This window comes from Saccostrea cucullata, unplaced genomic scaffold (genome assembly GCF_032062105.1).
Source record: "Saccostrea cucullata isolate Sc308-1 unplaced genomic scaffold, CSIRO_AGI_Scuc_v1 ctg10454, whole genome shotgun sequence".
Classification (NCBI taxonomy): domain Eukaryota; kingdom Metazoa; phylum Mollusca; class Bivalvia; order Ostreida; family Ostreidae; genus Saccostrea; species Saccostrea cuccullata.
This window is the reverse complement of record NW_026924809.1, coordinates 2,667-24,185: the sequence shown is the minus strand read 5'-3', so window position 1 is coordinate 24,185 and position 21,519 is coordinate 2,667. Positions and strand designations below refer to the sequence as shown.

The 21,519-nt window shown below is 33.7% G+C and overlaps 1 protein-coding gene across 1 annotated transcript; it reads right to left on the bottom strand.

Moving 5' to 3' along the window:
* Window positions 1-97: 97 nt before the first annotated feature.
* On the bottom strand, window positions 98-20,577 carry LOC134267347 (nicotinamide phosphoribosyltransferase-like; the record flags this gene model as incomplete). The annotated part of the gene is made up of 6 exons (XM_062749569.1): window positions 98-370; window positions 3,818-4,078; window positions 9,315-9,534; window positions 9,668-9,798; window positions 15,367-15,525; window positions 20,430-20,577. Coding segments are annotated over 6 exons (1,177 nt in total), but the record flags the coding sequence as incomplete, so codon positions are not given.
* Between the last annotated feature and the right edge of the window lie 942 nt (window positions 20,578-21,519).

Here is a 21,519-nt window from a genome sequence, read left to right as displayed (position 1 = left end):
TATCAGAAAGATGCCATTTTGACTTTGAGGAAATGTTCACTGAATATCTGTGGCAATTTACCTACTTTTTTTTCACAGTTCACTGGGGGCCATATATTAATTGTAATCATTATTACAAAAAATCTGTTGCATAAATTGACTTAACTGTAACCACTATGGGAGATATCGAATATTTTGTGAGCTTTTTCAAAATTTTATGAGTACATGTACTTGTTTCAACTCCCATAATTTTCAAAAGAAAACGAACCTTTTTAGAGTCACCTTTTCCTTCTTCTACAGTTCTATATTGGCCATCACTATACTCTAAAGTAAGACGTCCTTTTTTGCTCTTCTTGCCTGGATCTGTTATTGGTTGTTTATACACATTGACCTATAATGAATTCAACAAATCCTAAAATATATGTAGCAGTTTAGAAAATTTGATGTAGCAAACTACAATGATAAGTCAGGACCCCATGCTTGTATTATATACAGGTTATTTAGTGGATACTTCTCTGACATGATTACATATTTTATTTGCAATTGTCAATACATGTACAATTTTTCAGGTTCAGCTATGTAAATACTTCAATACTTCTATATAATCATATAATAATAATGTATATTATACAGTGAAACATCTAATCTGAATGTTGCAAATTCCAAAATCCGTCAGTGTCTAGACCATTTCAGGAATTCCGTTTGTTGAAACGTTTGTCTGGAATTCTGTGTAATTTCTATAGAACCAGTGGTATACAGATTAGACAAGTTTTTCTGTATAATTATGCATTTTTTTAAAGTCAAATCATGTATATATCTTGTATGTTATGCCCACTCAGATTTGACAATAAATTCTATAATGGATCATATAAATAATATCTAAACCAAGCACATATGATGAAAGCCAGGTTTGGTTGCTCAAATAAGGGAAGCGCTGCATTTCATTTCTGGAAATCTGCATAGCATTTCCGACTTTTTTTTTCATTTAATTTTGACATTTTCTTTTTTTCATTTCCAACACAATTTCTTTTTCATTTTCAGAATTTACCTGTGCAGCAATTTTATTTCAATGTTTTCGAATTAAGTGAAAATGGAATTAAGTCTAGGTAAAAGAGTTCAATGTCCTGGTTGCGCTCCTTAGTTATCACCACACCATCTTTATTCGTTGTAAGTTCACAACACTTACATATGTGCCCCAGTGAAAATTCATTATTCACAGTCACTTCATTGATAGATACACAAAACTCAGAAATTGGATTTCCATGATTTATTTATAATTTATTCCTTTAAATTTTTCTATTAAAGTCTTCAAATCTTTTACTAAAGGTGCTAGGAAAAATGTCGGAAATGAAAACAAAACAAGAGGCCCATGCAACAACTTTCCGGTGATTGAATTTAATTCATGTTTTAAGCCAGATGCTATGACATTCACAATTTTGAAAGAGGCACTATTGATCATTATAACTATACACTTAGCAGTTGCTTAGTTTGGTTACTTAATACCCATAGGTAGGGTAGGGGAACAAAAAACACATTTCAACTCATCAGTAATATGCAGCAATAATCAGTAGTGCCTTTACCACACATGAACCCCTGACCCTTAGGCCTAGATCAACACATTGCACAACTTTTGATAAGGCATCCTTGCTTTTCAAAAATATTTGATTAATACCAAGGAGCAGATTTCAAACAATTCATTCATTTTCAGTATATAAGTATAGCCCCCCCTCTATGGTACCCCTGACCCTGGGGCCTTGAAATTCACAATTTTGGAAGATTAGGGCCCTTGCTCATAACTATATAGGTAGTTCATCTGCTTAATATCTAGGAGCAGAGAAGAATTTCAAAGATTTGGGGCCATAAAATTCACAATTTTGGTAGAGGCACTCTTGCTCATCATACCTATGCACTTAGTTAGTCTATTTAATATCCAGAAGCAGAGAAGAAGATTTTCAAAGAATTCATGTACTTTCACTATATAATCAATAGTGCCCCGCCCTAACACCAGAACCCCTGACCCTGCATGGGGCCACAAAATTTACAATTTTGGTAGAGGCACACTTGCTCATGATAACTATGCACTTTGTTAGTTTATTTGATACCTAGAAGCAGAGAAGAAGATTTTCAAAGAATTCATGTATTTTCACTATATAATCAATAGAGCCCCGCCCTAAAACTAGAACCCCTGATGCTGGGGCCATAAAATTTACAATTTTGGTAGAGGCATTTTTGCTCATCATAACTATATACTTAGTTAGTTTATTCAATACCCAGGAGCAGAGAAGAAGATTTTCAAAGAATTCATGTATTTTCACTATATACTTATTTAGCCCCATCCTAGCACTAGAACCCCTGACCCTGGGGCATAAAATTCACTACTTTGGTTGAGGCACTCTTGCTCATCATACCTATGCACTTAGTTAGTCTATTTAATATCCAGAAGCAGAGAAGAAGATTTTCAAATAATTCATGTATTTTCACTATATAATCAATAGAGCCCCGCCCTAACACCAGAGCCCTTGACCCTGGGGCCATAAAATTCACAAATTTGGTAGAGGCACTCTTGCTCATCATAAATATGTACTTAGTTGGTTTATTTAATACCCAGGAGCAGAGAAGGAATTTTCAAAGAAATAATGCATTTTCACTATATACTTCTTTAGCCCCGCCCTAGCATTAGAACCCCTGACCCCAGGGCCATGAATTTCACGATTTTGGTAGAGGACTCAATGTTGAATACAATCATGCAAACAGTTTGACTGCTTGATGTCCAGGAGAAGAAGATTTTTAAAGATTGCATTAATTTTACATGTGTAGTGGTTTTGGCCCTACCCCTCAGGCCCCAGGGGAGCAGGGATCATGAAATTCATAATTTTTGTTCCCCTTCACCCATAAATGCTTTGTGCCAAATTTCGTTGAACTTGGTTGAGTGGTTGCAGAGAAGAAGCTGAAAATGCTCAAATGTTAACGCACGAAGGACGATGCACGACGACGGACAACAACGGATAGCAATAGGTCACCTGAGTTTACTCAGGTGACCTAAAAAATGTCAAAAACTAAAATATGTTGGAAATGATAAGTTGATAATTACAAAAAAAAATTCCAGAAATGAAATGCAGCTGAGGGAAGAGATAATATTATTCATTCATCTGGGGAAAGGTTACTAACTATTCTATATAGCCATCATCCATTGAAGTCTGGTCTCAGAAGGGCTTGAAGTTATACTTGAATGATACTGCTTGAAAACTTTAACTTGGACATTTATCTTGAAAATGTAGGTCAAGTATCTGAAGCAACTGGGTAGTGTGCATTCCTTGATGCATCATCCAGGCAAGTTTGGTTAAGGTAGGTTATTTTCTAGGTCATTTACCTGTTCAATAACTTAAATAACATGGTTACTCAAAATGTAGGTAAAATTCTGCATCTCAAGCACTTTGGTAGCATGTATCCTAAAATAACAAAGTTGAATAGCATAGTACTTACAAGTGCTTTAAAATGAACCTGCTAAAAAAAACTTTAACCTGGTCATTCATCCATAACTAGCATCCAAACCAAGACTTGTAGATGGCATCTTCTGATGTATCATGCATTCAAGTTTGGTAAACAAATTAAGGGCTAATGGTTAAATATTGATGTGTACACCAATGTACATTTCATGAAAAAACCACTGCTCAAGAAATCTGTACAGGTAATATGCTCAGTGGATGAAAATATTTTATCTTATAAAATGACTAAATACACTTGCTTGTTTGGTTTATTTTTTTATCTCCCATGTTAAGAAGTAATTTTATATGACACTAAATGTAAAATTCATTTCAGCTAGCCTAAGCATAAGCACCTCTTTTCCATTAATGAGCGCATAACTGCATTTAAAAGCACATTTCTGTGTATCGCGGTCCATCTTCTGTAGAAGGGCTCCACCACTACCAAACACCACATTGTCAGCACTCCAACCCTGGTTTTTCATATGTTTCAAGATGCCAGATAATGATTCATAACTTATTCCATCTCCTTGAATGATCCTCAAGTATGGCGGTAACAACTTGTATCCTTTGGAATTTGTGATAGTACCAAATTTGTTACCAAGAATGTTTAATACCTAAAATACAAAACCAAATAATATAACAAAGCAGTATCAAGAGGTCAATAAACAATTACACTTACCTGAGTTACTTTTCCTTTCTGACAAATTTATGTTGAAATAATGTGTAAATTGACCTTAACCATATGTTTGTGATAGAATATAAACACCTAGTCAACAAGTATGATTCAATGATTCATCATTCAGAAATATAATAAACAGTGTGCATATAAGGTAGCTTCCTCGGACATGCATATCTCTCTATTGTAATAAGACTCACTTATTTTATCAATCAGAACATATGGCCATAAATCATGTATTCTTGGCAGATGGTTTCTTTAAAACTGAGCTAAACACTAATTTAAGAAAGTGAGGTCAAGGTCAAAGGAAGAGTCAAGGTGAAAAATGTGATGCAGTTGAATATCTTATGCCTTGTTCACACAGAGAGTTTAATTCGAATTAAATGCAAGTTACTGCAAATTAAATTTGATCCATGTTCACACGGGGAGTTTAATGTAAATTAGTTAAATTTGAATTAAGAGCCATTCTCTGTAATGATGTGAAATTTTATATAGGAGCTGTGGCACGTATAGTCTCAGAATTTCTCCAAACTCTCTATGATAAAAGTCATTGATACCCTAAACTGAGATCAGGCAAAAATTGGTTGCTATGTTTTATAGTTACCGTGGCAGCATGTCTTAAAGATCGAAAAATGGCATTTTTTAACATGTTTAGAACCCCATAGTTAACATTTGCGGCAAAGCAAACAATTGGCAATGACTGTTTCCAAAAGTTAAAGGTCAGATGTCTTAAATGCATGATAAATATGTTTGGTAAATCAACTATTACATACGTTACTATGGTAACAAAGTATTCAAAAGTAAAAAACATAGGTAATCAGAGATTACAGAGCTCACCTCAACGAATGTTGTCTTTAAGTAAGGCAAATTAAGTCACACAATTAACCAATAAAAAGTGTACATCCAAATATGCAAAATTTATGCAATTTTGATACTTTGGAATAGACCTATATAAAAACTTCAAACTAGTTCTTCATCATGAAAATGTAATTAAAATCCAGCATCTGAAGCAAGATTGAGAGTTTTCATCCCTTGATGCATCATTTGTGCAACTTTGGTATAGTTTCTTGGTGATAGACCTGCACCCATAACTTTTACGAGGTCTATTATCTGGAAAATGTGTCGAATTCAGCATCTGAAGCAAGTCCATTAGTGTGCATCCTAAGATGTATCATCCATGCAAGTTTGTTCAACATAGAGCTCAAAGTTACTTGGAAATGAAACCTGTATAAAAAACTAACCTTTTCACTAATCCAGAAAATGTAGGTCAGATTCAGCTTCTGAAGCCAGCCTAGTAGAATACACCCTTAGATGTACCATACATGCAAGTTTGGTCATTATAGGGCTCAAAGTTACTTGGAAATGAATCCTGCACCATAAATTTTAACCTGTTTACTCGTCCACAAAATGTAGGTCAGATTCAGCATCCGAAGCAAGTCTGGTAGTATGCATCCTAAGATGCACCATCCAGGCAAGTTTAGTCATTATAGGGTTCATAGTACCTTGGAAATGAAACCTGCACCAAAAATTTTAACCTGTTCACTCAACCGGAAAATGTAGGTCAGATTCAGCATCCGAAGCAAGTCTTGTAATATGCATCCTAAGATGTACCATCCATGCATGTTTGGTCATTATATGTCTCATAGTAACTTGGAAATGAAACCTGCACCAAAAACTTTAACCTGTTCACTCAACCGGAAAATGTAGGTCAGATTCAGCATCCGAAGCAAGACTGGTAGTATGCATCCCTAAGATGTACCATCCATGCAAGTTTGGTCATTATATGTCTCATAGAAACTTGGAAATGAAACCTGCACCAAAAACTTTAACCTGTTCACTCAACCAGAAAATGTAGGTCAGATTCAGCATCCGAAGCAAGTCTAGTAGAATGCATCCTAAGATGTACCATTCATGCAAGTTTGGTCATTATAGGGCTCATAGTATCTTCGAAATGAAACCTGCACCAAAAACATTAACCTGTTCACTCAACCGAAAAATGTAGGTCAGATTCTGCATCCGAAGCAAGTCTGGTAGTATGCATCCTAAGATGTACCATCCATGTAAGTTTGGTCAACATAGGGCTTATAGTTACTCGGAAATGAGACCTACACCAAAAACTGCACCAAAAATGTTAACTTGCACCAAAAACATTAACCTGGTCATTCCTTTGCTGAAATTGCAGCATCTGAAACTTTGACTGGTACAATGAAACACATTAGAAACATCTTCCATGCATGTCTAATCAATATAGGACATAGAAGTACTTAAAAAGAAAACTGTTCCAAAAAACTTAACCTTAACCCGGGACGCCGACGCCGACACCGACGCCAAGGGTATCACATAAGCTCCCCCCAACTTCGTTGAGGTGAGCTAAAAATATTCATTGAATTTTTAAAGTCATACACGTAAAAATAAAAAGCAATTGTAGGATGAAATGTGACCAAATACTAGAAAAAAGAGCCTTGAAACATATACCAAGAACAAAATATGATATTTCATTTTGGTTGGCAATGGTTGCCAAGGTTTTTATACCACAGAGAGCCTTCAAAGTAACACTCTGTATGTTTAAATCTGATCCTATCTTTTAAAAAAGCATTTCCTCATAACTAATGATCAATTTTTAAAGATGATGGTGTGCTCCTAGTTTTCCCATTTGAAAAAATTCAGATTAGATTCTTTAAATAGAGCGTTGCTATGGAAATAAGCAGAAAATATATGCTTAAAAACTTGAAAAATATTTTCTTTCCTTGGATACGTACCCTTAAATGTAGATTCCCAAATCTTTTATGATTGATATTTATCAACAGCTAACCTGACTTTTAATTTTGACTATCATCCAATCTCTAAGTGGATGCAAGAAGTTGGCACACAGGGTTTAATATTGATATAAAGTTCACAAAATCGAACATTTTCCCTTCTTGGTAACCATAGCAACAGTGTTGTTTTCTTCATCAAATTTTATCAATATATAATATTCAACTTCAGTTGTAACAGATAAGTACTATTCAAGCTTAGTCCTTTAATTTGTTTCTCGATTAAATGGCAATTTAATTCTTAATGCAGTGAAAAATAATTCACTTTTAAGCACTGGTACTTTGTTTCCATGGTAACAATGCAAAGTAGCAATTATACCCAATTTTTCTTATGTTTTTGGTGTTGCAAGGTCCTAAGGATGCATATTTGCCAGTCTTGAATTTTCATGTTTTTCCTCGACAGTAGCATTAACCCAATCTTGGTTACTGGTTTTGCATGGTTACACTGTGTTACCATAGCAACCATAAAAGTTATTTATAGAATGATATTGCTTATACTTATATACTGAAGGTCAAACATTTTCATAGTTTTTCTTAAGTCTTTGATTGAGTTTGAGCATGTAACACCTACCATTTGTGAATACGGAGTGTTTTTCAGCATATTTCAGCATTTTAAATGTATTCCAAATGTACCCTTGGTTACCACTTACTTAGAGATATATTCTAAACAGTTTCTTTACAGTATGTGACATCAAGATGTTACGTTTTTGTGAGAATGGTTTGTTTGCTTTTTCTAGTTTTTATTAAGCCACAGTCAAGATTTAAAGTGGCTGAAAATCTCGATTTTTCAAACTTTTCCGGCTGTTGCCATAGCAACCGAGACACATAGCAACGAAATTTTGATTGATATTTGTTTCTGGTGTCAAGTACTAAGCATGGGTGAAGTTTCATCAAAATCGATGACCATGCGTGGCAATGAAGTTTAAGTGGTTACAGAGAATGGCTAGTAATTTACTGCGCATTAAATTACTTAGCATAAGCTCCATGTGAACCCTAAGCGAAGCTACTTCAAATTAAATTTTAAGGCATGCGTAGTGGCAAAATTAAGTTAAATGCCACATGTCAATGGTCAGCTTTAAGTTCTTGACATTGTGCTATTTTTCAGTGAAAAATTAAGGAAAAATGTGTTAATCACTAAAATGTGTGTACAGACACTGTGACATTATGTCAAATGCATCTGCATCTGCATAAGGTGACATGATTTTCAAATGACGTCGCAATAGCCTGACTCAGGCTTGGGGTCAATTACTTTGAAATGTAATTAATTACTTTCAAATACATTGATAATTTTGTCAATTACTTGCAATTACAATTGCATTGATTTTTTCAAAAGTAATTAATTACTTTCAATTACTTTGACAAATGTAATTAAATACATTAAATGATTTCAATTACTTCAAGTTTTATTTTTATTAAAAAAAAATTAAGATTTTTTTTAATAAGATTTTTTCTATAGCGATCCAAAACGAACTTTCATTCAGTGTTTTTGTTCTTGGGTATAATAGGGGTTCACAACTAGTCAAAATTAGACCTTTACCTTAAAATGAATAGAATACAGGTAAATCTAAATGGGGATGTAGTTAGTCTAATTGCTGTAAAACAAATTAACTATCTAAACAATCTTTGTTATTTGCAAGTGGGAATAGGGAGAACTGATCAAACATGGGAATAAGTAATATAAATCCACCATTATAAAACTATATATGTATCAGTATAAGACACCTTTTTAAATATAAACTTTCATTTTGAAAAAAAGTAATTGAAAAGTAATTGAAAATACATGACCTTTTTTGAAATGTATTTAAATACATTCAAATACTTGTAATTGAAGGCTTGCTCAAATACAAATTACTTCCAATTTCTTTGAAAAATGTAATTAATTACACTCAATTACAATTACTTTATTCAATTACCCCATCCCTGGCCTGACTGCATGTACAAGTAAAGTTTTAATTCACATTTATAGATTACTCCACATTACTTGTGTGATCGCAATTTAATTCGCATTAGTTTACTTCACATTAATTTAATGTGATTTAAACTTGTAGTGTGAACAGGGCATTACATCAGCATCCATCAGCATGTGAAGTTCAATAAAATATCTTGAAAAGTTTGTTTGAAACTGAGCTTTGAACTGAGCTAAATGCAAATAGCTTCATAGAAGGACAGAAGACAGACATGAAAAACACTATAATTATGCCCTGGCCATTTTTAAGATATACCAATCAAAAATCAATGGTGAGAAAAGTAGTCTATAGCTACATAGTCTGCTAAAATCTTTGATCTCAGAGACATAAAAAATTCTGAACTGCATAAAAGTTTGTACTTTTGTCAAAATAAGAAAGTAATAAAATGCATTACCTTGACAACAACTTCTGATGGTTCACCAGAATCTGGCCTTATGACCAGAGTTCCTTCCCTTTTTTCTACTAAATCTTTCAACTGTTGTCCCCAAACATTTTCACAGGCATTCCATATGTCGTAGCTGTCACTTACTATGGAAACTATTCCAGAAGGAAAATTCTTCAACATATTATGAAATGCTTCTTTTTCACCTTCTTTGCCCCAAGTAGTAATAGTGCTACAATTAAATGATCTTTGTGTCTGTTTGTTTCATTTTTTTTTAACTCAACGACTCACCATACATTCTTCTCTGAATTAATTTTTCATGATTTCAGTATGGTTAAACAAATTGTAAGACATTTCTATTTTACCTGTGTTCTGCGGCAGGAACAGAAAAACCTGCTATTTGGCAAGCATAATATTTCCTTGCAACACAGAGAGCAGCTATTGTGTCTGTTCCTTTGAAATTAACAAGATGAGCAGCACCACCAATTCCTGCAGACTATAAAACAATTATATTGAAATCACCATAGAGAAAAAGGATGAAAAAAAGGATGTTGATAAATCTATGATTAACTACTAGCATGATAGTTCATGCAAAAAGAAAAACTGACATCCATGGATAGTTTAAACACACGGCATATGACAATCAAAAACAGTATGGGTCACAAGTGAATAATTAAATTTATATTAATAGAAATTACTACTATATCTTTTGAAAACTTAGTTCCAACAATCTTTCAAAGACAAGTTCAGTCTGTGATACTGCAATTGTCAGTCTACATGATCTATGTGGAATATAGATCCTGAAGTATATTCATAGTACATGTACTTTGTACCTCAGTATATGGGTACATCCCACTAATTATTTTTAGAATCGGTAGGAGAAGAAAGTAGTGCAGAAAAAATTACAAGTTCCTGAATTTGCAGACTTGCATAAAAAAAATTGTGCAGATGTACTGAACTGAGCCTCACACTTGTTGATTAGGAGTATCCGAGTATCTTTCCTACCCAAAAAAGTTTGGCAAATGTAGTTTATCAAGAAGCTAGGTCAGCCGAATTATTTTGTGTATTATAACGCCAGTGAGAACTCTGAAATTCCCCTACTTTCACTTTCATTTTTAGAGGTAAACCCGCAGACAGACGCATTTTGCCAGAAAACGAATCTGACATGCCACCTTGTGATTTTAACCAAGGAAAGACAACTTGATGTGCTTTGATTTGAGGGGTCACTCAATGCTGAATGAAAATTAGGGACATTGCTATGAGAAGAAATGTTAACAATGTGGCCTGTGGGAAAACAATTAGTGGACTGTATCCATACCAGTATGTGATATTTAAGGGGGCCAATTAGGTTTTCATATATTGCACAATATTTGGTGCATCAAAGTAAAATGAAGCATATTTACCGTTTTAAAACAATTTATTATTTACTTCACTAAAAATAGATTTAGCAAAATTGAGAAATTAAAGGTTGAAAAATTTAATTACAATTTTACATAAATGATTTCTAAAATGATTTTTCAACTGATAGGTAGATTAATTGACAGAGAAATAATGCATTTTTGATGTTACAATAACATGAAGCTCTTAAAGAAATGGTTATAAAAATGTTATAAAAGAAAAAGTAATAAATATATGCTCTTGAAATTTAAAATATAGATATTTGAACATATTTCCATCATTTTTTTTGTTTTGTAAAATCCCTTTTTTTTCGTCATTTTTTGCATAAACATAGGTAATCAGAGATTACAGAGCTCAACTCAATGAATGTTTTTCTTTTAAATTAAGGCAAAGTCCCACATTAAACTATAATAATTTAGAAATGTACATCCTAAATTCACTCATCTGAAAAATCTAGATGCAAGCTTGATAGTGTGCATCCTTAGATGTATCAACCATGCAAGTTTGGTCAATATGGATTATAGTTACTTAAAGATGAAATAAAAATATCAGCAGTCTCGTTTAAAGTCATCATTTTGTAAGTTCCATGGTGGATACAATGACCTTGACAGCAAATACAATTTAACATTGGGTCAAATGCTGATTGATGTTTTTAATACTACAGTGAAGTCGCCAATTCCGGGTCACGTCAGGGTGTTTCGTTGATATTTTGCAAATCTGTTCGATTTATATTTTATGCAATATATGTATTGAAAGAACAAATTGTGAGTCATCCAAACGTTTTTTCAATTTCAAAGTAGCTACACGGGAACAATATTTACAGGGGTATTTCAGCAAAGCCTAGCTTCCCCAGTTACGAATCATTTTCTCCATTTCCGGGTCATGTGACTTCACGGTCGTGTAATATTCATGGAATGTTTCGGAACACGATTTTTATGATGTTGAAACATAAAACAATTCATGCAGCTTGGGAAAAAAGTAAAACAACCACAGAAATATGTTTAAATTATTTTTAAAACAATTACAACAAAACAAATTGCAGTATGCAGAATTAAAACAAGAGGCCCCTGGGCCTTATAGGTCACCTGAGCATTATTCAACAACTTTCCAGTGACTGAATTGGATCCATGTTTTAAGCCAGATGCTATAGCATTTACAATCTGGTCATCATAACTATACACTTAGCAGTTCCTTAGTTTGGTTACTTTATACCCATAGGCAGGGTAGGGGAACAAAAAATGCATTTCAACTAATCAGTAATATTCAGCAATAATCAGTAGTGCCGCTACCACACATGAACCCTTGACTCTTAGGCCTAGATCCACACATTGCACTATTTTTGGAAAGGCATACTTGCTTTTCAAAAATATTTGATTAATACCAAGGAGCACATTTCAAACAATTCATTCATTTTCAGTACATAAGTACAGCCCCCCCCCCCCCCCACTATGGTACAACTGACCCTGGGGCCTTGAAATTTACAATTCTTGAAGATTAGGGATTGCTCATAACTATATAGGTAATTCATCTGCTTAAAACCTAGGAGCAAAGACGAAAATATTCAAAGATTTAATGTTTTTTCACTATACATGTATAATCAATACAGCCCCGCCCTAACACCAGAATCCCTGACCCTGGGGCCATAAAATTCACAATTTTGGCAGAGGCACTCTTGTTCATCATAACTATGTACTTAGTTAGTTTATTTCATACCCAGGAGTAAAGAAGAAGATTTTCAAAGAATTCATGTATTTCCTCTATATAATCAATAGAGCCCCACCCTGACACCAGAACCCCTGACCCTGGGGCCATAAAATTCACAATTTTGGTAGTGGCACTCTTGCTCATCATAACTATGTACTTAGTTAGTTTATATAAAACCTAGGAGCAGAGAAGAAGATTTTCAAAGAATTCATGTATTTTCACTATATAATCAATAGAACCCCGCCCTAAAACCAGAACCCCTGACCCTGGGGCCATAAAATTCACAATTTTGGTAGAGGCACTCTTGCTCATCATAACTATGTACTTAGTTAAATTATATAAAATCTAGGAGCAGAGAAGAAGATTTTCAAAGAATTCATGTATTTCCTCTATATAATCAATAGAGCCCCGCCCTGACACCAGAACCCCTGACCCTGGGGCCATAAAATTCACAATTTTGGTAGAGGCACTCTTGCTCATCATAACTATGTACTTAGTTAGTTTATTTAATACCCAGGAGCAGAGAAGAAGATTTTCAAAGAAATAATGCATTTTCACTATATACTTATTTAGCCCCGCCCTAGTACAAGAACCCCTGACCCCAGGGCCATGAATTTCACAATTTTGGTAAAGGACTCAATGCTGATTACAATCATGCAAACAGTTTGACTGCTTGATGTCCAGGAGTAAAGAAGAAGATTTTTGAAGATTGCATTAATTTTAGTGGTTTTGGCCCCACCCCCCAGGCCCCAGGGGGCAGGGATCATGAAATTCACAAATTTTGTTCCCCTTCACCCATAGATGCTTTGTGCCAAATTTGGTTGAAATTGGTTCAGTGGTTGCAGAGAAGAAGCTGAAAATGTTCAAAAGTTTACGACCGATTGACGACGAACGACGTACGACGGACGACGACGGACAAAAACAGATAGCAATAGGTCACCTGAGTGACTCAGGTGACCTAAAAAAATGTATGAGGATTAAAAATAATACAATTAAATTCATTTATTTAAAAAATGCATTTGAAGGATTAACTCGATTTTAATTTTTAGAAAAAATATTTACCAGTTAGAATACTTTTGATAATCAAGGTAAATACATGGTTGTCGATTTGTTTTGTACATAGAATTTTGACATGTTCATGTCACGAGATTACATGACCCGCAATTGGAGAAACTACTACAGTTTGATTTAATAATCATTATAATTTTATTTGAGCAGTGATCATTATGATTGATTTTTGAGATGAAACTAAATGCATTTGCCATACTTTAGAGCTCTTATTATTTATCTAGAACTTTTATATCAGCCTTCCTGCAGTGAACAAAAACAAAAGTAGCCCGTCACCGCAGCAGAAACATCCAAGTCTATAATGCGTGCATTTCAGAATTTCGATTGCCGGATGCTCTCTTAAAGTTGATATTCAAATTTTTGTAATTAATTACATACAGAAAGACCAAATCTTTATGACTAGCGTATTCATCAAGTTTTTTGCGCTTAAATTTTAACAATATGGCATAAAATACATGCGAGTGACCCGGAATTGGAGACGACCCAGAATTGGCGACTCCACTGTAATTGTTAGTCTATTATTTATACACTGAATTGACGATGGATTTTTCCGTTATTTCCCAATAGTGACAAGGAGCACACAGTGGGTGTGACCGTTCAGCAGGGGATGCTCACTCCTCTATGGCACCAGATCCCACCTCTGATGTTTTAGAGGTCTGTATTTGCTCTGCTCTTCAGATTTTTTAAGGACCCCACCCAATTTTTGCCTTTTAATTATCTCCTCTTGTAAAGGGGCTAGGCCCTTCATTTTAACCATTTAAACTCCCTTTACCCAATGATCTATGAGGAATGGATTTTGGATAATTAAAGCAAAGCATTATATATACCAGAAAAAGATAGTACAAATCCACACACGTAATTGTATATGAAATCAAAGGCCTGAAGGGCCTGCGAGTTGACTCGCTTGAGTCAATTGAGCTTTTTCATACATCTGGGCACCATACCTTACTATATTCAGTTTATTTTGCATCTTAAGAGATTGAATATTACATGTCTGATCCATGTTCGGTTCATAAATAAAGTGTATATTGCTTTTCCTTTATATATACAGGTTGGCACTAAAGGCCTTCCGTATTATTTTGACTGGATTCTTTAATGAATTTAAGCACATTAGCTGAAGTGGTTAGTGTTATGGAATAATTAGGTTAAAGATTCCCACAGCAAATCTGGATTCTAAAAATAGATTTTCAACAACAACTAGCTGCAGCTAATGCGAGCAGCAGGTGTTTGTGTTAGGGAGTATTCTAGGTCAATTATAAATAAACTTCAGATGGGAAGATCCACCTAACATGCTTGAACATATATTCATACGCAGTAATTGCATGTACATCGTACTACAGATATTAAATCAAAAATTTCTTTAAAAGCATGAAGGCATAAATAATGTTACAGTATGAAATTTTATACAGTTTTTACCTCTTAAGTTTATACAATCACTCAAACAAAAGCATTTTTTGCTAGAACTATTATGTTTGGCGTATGGATCACCTTGATGAATGTGTGAGAAATTTTACAGCTCTGAAACGGCTGCGTCAACAGGGAGTAGCTTGCTACGCAAGCCAACTCAATAAAAACCACAACAGCAAAATAAACTCTGTGGGTCCTTTTTCAATCTTCAGGAGTTTGACAATATCGTGTTTAGTTACACAATTAACTAGTAACAAATGTCTTTCTAAAATAGTCATCTCTTTATGAAAACCACTTCAGGACGGACACCTTACTAATGAACAAGTTCCTCCGGTCTCTGAGCTTAAAATCAGTCCAGATTTTTCCCATGGAAAGTCTGCTCTCAGGACCCCCCCTTCAATGTAATTTTTGGGAGTAAATCTCGCTATAACGGAAATCCTACACTAGTGTCCAACTTTAGATACGTATGTTAATCTCCTGTGCTTACCTCAACTGACGTTGACCCACGGAACCCAAAGTCATGGAGTTTAAATGGAAGAGAATCCAGATTGTCAGCTGTTTCATGTAAATAGCTTGCAATTGTTTCTTTTTGGTATCTTGAATTTGTAGCAACAGTCATAGGATACCATACTTGTACAAGGAGTGTCTGCAAAGGAAAAACTCTGATCAGCATCAATATTTTGGTAAGTTAAAATACAATTTTTTCTGCTAGAGTCCACCAAAAAATTAATTCATTAACATTAATTAAGAAATAAATAACAAGTTTATAAACTTCAATGGGAATTGAAGTGGGTCGGTCATGTGATCAAATCCTGTGAAGGCCGAAGGCCTTCTCAGAAGATTTGATCACGTAAACCCACTTCAATTCCCATTGAAGTTTATAAACTTGTTATTTATTACTTATATATACATTTGAGACAGACAATTGAGTATTTTCGAATTTAAATTATTGCACTAACCGTCCGTCGTAGATTTTGAAAAATGACGCAAGGTGTAAATCGGCTTGCATGGCGGTTACGCTTCAAATTCATTAGGCTAAGGAATCTATTTCGAAGGGAATATTTTGTGAAAGGCTACTTGTGATCAGTAATAGTGAACAGATTGTTGTCTGGGAATATTTTATTCGTGAAAAATGTTAATCGATGCTGAAAAGACACAAGAAACACGTCCGAAGTTTGACGATAAAAAGTTGGAGGAATTTCGGTCGCTGGAAAGGGATGGATGGATCCGATGGACTGAGACACTTGTCCGGGCCAGTTAATTTGCAATTTGATCAAAAACATTCTATGGTTTCAGTAACTAAAGGCATACTTATCGTAAAACACTGATAAACACGGAGACACTGGCGACAGCTTTACATTGAACTACGAAAACGCCTAGGTGTTTGGCACTTGTTCATGGCATGATTGCAAAGATATTTTCCAACAGATATACACATTTATCGTGAGTAAAATTTAAAGATAAAATAAAAGTTTATCATGAAAATTTAACCAAAGGTCTATCCAAAAAATAAGGATGAACGTTAGAGACTGTGCAGCTGACAAAAGTGAAGAAAAATGTAAACAAACGCTAGGCTCCTAGCTTTCTCTATGTACACAGGTTGAATCGATAGCCCAAAAACTGTATGAAATACTTGTTTACATTTAAAATAAAATAATTATCATTTAACTTGCTTATTTTATTCATTTTTATACATGAAAAGCAAGTAGAGCAGGTCATTTTATAATTTATGTACCGGGTAGATATTATTGCGCCATGTGATTCGGTCATGTATTGACCTTTGACCTCCGATAAACTTCATACAGAATTGAAGATATTTTCTTTCTGTATGTTTATATAGTGGAGAGATACCACAAATGTATATATTTTACATTGTTTTTTTATGACCCTCAATCTTTCGTAACTCTTCTTCCTTTATTATTCAAGGTGAAATATCCCTCTGTTCCAAATTTCGTCAATTTAAATTTATTTTCTTCATTCCAAACATTTATTTTCATCAACAGCAATTATAGCATTAGATTCAAATGGAAATAAAATAGTTTGCAGTACTTTTCAGAAATGAATAATATGTCTTATCATGATGCGAAGAAAATTTGGTATGGTAAATAAAAATATCAATAATTTTTATTTCACAATAAAAATTAAAAGTATGAGGTATACCCTAACATGAAAATGATGATTAATGTCATACCTATCTAATTCTGATTAGAAAACATAATGAAGCATTGCTTTTTAAAAAAGAATATCAAATAGTTTTCTGTGCTTGTAAAATAATATGCATCAATCAACAAGAGTTATCTTTCCATCCTTGCCCTTGAAAATATTTTTTAATGAAACAAATTATTAATTAAATGTTTATTAACAATTCTGCACTCGAAATTTCTGAAACAATTAAAAGATCTGATCGACTTATATGTCCAGAGACAGAAATATCTCAATTTTGACAGTTAAGGAACTTAGTATAAAAGTTTTAGGTAAACTATTATAGCAATCTAATTAAAATTAGATGTTAGATGAGGATCTGCTCGCATACTCGCTACACTAACATCAAACAACATTTCATTGAAGGTCACACCAGAGGTCAAATTCAACCAATCAAATCGTCGCCTGCAAAATGATTGTATATTGTTGAAGCGAATGAGTCTAGAGCTGTTCCGAATTTGACCTCTGATGTGACCCTCTTTGGGATGTTGTTAGATGTTAGTGTAGCAAGTATGCAAGCGGATCTAACATCTAATTTTCATTAGATTGACTATTATAGATAATTAATGAAAATATTGGCAATAAAAACTAAAAATCAACATCTGTGCAAAAGATGAGATTTGTTTGAGTTGACTATGAAACGGTCCTCATTCCAAAAAAAAAAACAACAAACTATGAACATAACATTCTGACTAGCTGCAGATCTGTAGCGTTATGGTTTTATATATTTGTCTTTGACCATAAAGCTACATATCCCGTAATGCAAAAAAGGTGCAATTTATGGCACAATATTTTTAGCGCACTCTTGGGGAGAATTTCTCCACTTTCCAGCATCTACCTTTCACTCCCTAATTCTAGGCACATTATTTAACTAATCTGTATATTTTTTCTATCTATGAACCCTTTATAATCATCTCTACAATTAATAAACTCACTTGATTAAAATCATGTGTTAGATTGCTGAAAATTCACTTCAAGCGAGTTTATTGCCTGTAGAGACAACTTGAAATGGGTGGGAGATGGATAAAATATACACATTAGGCAAAATAAATTAATGAATAGTTTCTCAGGCCAAAAAATTCAAAATTCAATGCGACAGGCAGGCTTTTTTTGGGGGGGAAGGGGGGGGGGGGACAGGTTTTGCACCTTTTTTAAGTCATTTGTACAATAAAATGATAATATCTGCTAATTCTTAATTTTTGTTTTCTGAAATTAATTATAATATGCATTCAACTTTAAATAATGTTATTCCAAACATTTATTTACAAGTTATTTCATAAAATATTGTAAATTAAAAAGAAATATATTGTTTTTCTAATAAAAATGTCATCTTAGCATCTATGAAAAGGGGAATAACTCAATTTTCTTTTTCAACCTGAAAAAATAGAAAATTGAGTTATTTCCCTTTTCAATATGTCAATAAAAATTTATCAATGCGGCTGTTTTTTAACTGATGCAGCAGTTTTTTTTTGCCTTAGCTACAGAATGTGTCTAGAATTTGTGAGTGAAAGGTAGTTGATTGACCGATGCTGGAAAGTTGAGAAATTTTCTCCAAAAGTACACAAAAAATATTGCGCCGTAAAATGCACCTTTTTTGCTTTATGGGATCTGTAGCGTTATGGCCAAAGACAAATATATAAAATCATAACGCTACAGATCTGCAGCTACATTCTGACAAGAACAATTAATTCATTGAATTTCATGAAAAGATGTCTTCAGAAAGTCATCTCTCTATCAGAGAAATATATTACATCTTAAGGTAGTTCTACACTCGGCGCTAAATGGGCTCAATCTTTAAAAATCTGCTTTTATAAGTTAGATATACATCCCAGCAATGGATAGACACAAGAAAAATTATATGTCAACATGTTCACTTTTCCGCTATTGCCTATCGGAGTACATATCTCGAAATGTAAAATACTGAAATTTACCTTTCCTAGATTTTGTTGTATTTAAATGAATTGAAGTCTAAATATTCAACTTTAATACACAAAATAGAGTAGAAACCTGTTAGTAAACCATATATATTATCATTTTTTTGCATGAATTATTATAATTATTTGCACTTTGTTAGGCTAAAGTATCAAAATGAAATATGAGAAAATATGCTTCACAGGTCAATCTCAGTCATTTTAGAAAACATTATGGACTCAAACTTCAAAAATTTGCATTCTTTCTACTAAATAACATTTAACAAAAAGAATTAGCTAAAAAAAATCATATGTCGACCCATTACTTTTCATGGTATGAGCTCTACACTGTGTGACCCCCAAATTTCATATCTGAAATAATAATATATTGTCACATTTTCCTGTAGTACTTTTAAAGTTTGAATGTATACAGAATTAACAAAGTTGTACATATTTAAAACAATAATAATACACACCCAATACCTATTGTCCCTAAAATTTATTGTATAATACTCTAAAACATTAAAACACCACTTGTCTGTAAATTGGAGACAATGAAAATGGATGTGATTGACCGATTCTCACAAACTGGATGCTTTTGTTACAGAAAGTAAGTATGCTGCAAGTGAATCAACTTCTTTCATATAAAAATAATTATTCTAGCCTAAAGATAATTTTGCATTGTGATTGTTTGGTAAGCCGGTTGGAGGGGGGGAGGGGTTTGCGTCTTATGAAATAATCATTATTCAAAGTGAATTTTGTAATTTTTGATTAAATTAATTAAATTTGTCTAAGTCAAATCGTAGTAATTATTTTTCTTGCGAATTATCACTATTAGCTTTAACTTGGCCACCGACAATAGTGCCCCGAAGTTATGTACTGAAATGATGTAAAATGTTCGTAGTCCATGTAGGCGCGGCATATTACACATGTATTTTCACAGAAATGTCGTTTTATTACCTAACTCCGTCAACCGAAAGTTGTTCCAAGTCTTCTCTTTTTAATTAATTTAGTGTAGAATCACTTGTGTGCCACGTTATGTTGAACGAGCGACTTCGAGCAAAATCTTACCGGATATGTTAAAACGCTAAGTAAAAGTCAAACCAATATAATTCAAAAATCACATCTCGGAAAAAGGAAGTGTGGTTCCGGTTTTACTATTCGTAAATGACATAATGCAAGTGTAGACCTATACTTTAAGGAATTTAAAGTTCCAACAAAGAGAAACTTAAATGGACTTTTCAGTGTTGTACATGTAATTGTCAGTTTAAGAGCTCTACAGAGCTCATATTATTTATTGCTCAATGTACAAAATGCCGACTGTAAAATTTACTTATTTACTTACTTTTTTCAACAAAGAGAAACTTTAGATTTTTCAGTATTGTAATTGTCAAACAAAGAGAAACTTTAGATAGACTTTTCAGTATTGTAATTGTACCTCTAGATAATTTGTCAGCCAGAAGCATTTGGGGTCTGTGTTTTCCACAGTAAAAAGCACATTTTTGTAAGGCACAACAGATCCCTCTGGAACTGCTCTTATTCTCACAGGAAGACAACCATTGTGGTGCTGCAAATAAAAGTTATATCTTAATTAGTGCTTTCTAAGAATTTTTTCCTTCAAAGTATCAGGTAACATAATAAAGGTCTGGGGCCCCTTTTTCTATACAGTGAATTATATTACATCTAATATAATCATTCTGGTTATTTTCAAACAAGAGTGAAGGAAAATGACTGCTTAAGAATAGCGTCCATAGTTTGTACTGTTATTATTTTGAAGAATACTGCATTATCCATGAATTTTTAGACCGTATGATATAGCAAAGTTTGGTCTGGTAAGTTCTTTCATGAATAAAGATTAATGAAATAGGTGGGTCTTAGTACAATAGAGGGATATGCATGTTGGAGGTATCTTCCTTATAAAGGCTGTTGTTATTATTTAAATTCTCACACAGTCTCTTACAGACAACAAATGTCCAATTTGATGAGTGAATGACAAAACATGCTGGTTTTATAGATGTTTATAAAGGGGTAAACAGGGGATAAAAACAAATAGGTACTCAGAGATTATAGAGCTCACCTCAATGAATATGTAAGGCAAAGTCACACTATTAACCAACATTCTAAAAGTGTACATCCAAAAATGCAAAATTTATACAATTTTGATCTGATGGGGCTTGCAGTTACTTTAGAATAGACCTAACCAAAAACTTCAAACTAGTCACCCATCAAAAAAATGTCATTTAAATCCAGCATCCAGCAAGTTTGGGAGTTTTCATCCCTTCATGCATCATTTGTGCAAGTTTGGTTAATACAGGCCTTTTGGTTTTTGGTGTTAAACTTGCACCCATATCTTTTACCTGGTCTTTTATCTGGAAAATGAATGTCAAATTCAGCATCCAAAGCAAGTCCATTTGAGTGCATCCTTAGAATTATCATTTATGCAAGTTTGCTCAACATAGGGCTCATACTTGCATACAAGAGGCCCATGGGCCTTAAAGGTCACCTGAGCATTATGCAACAACTTTCCA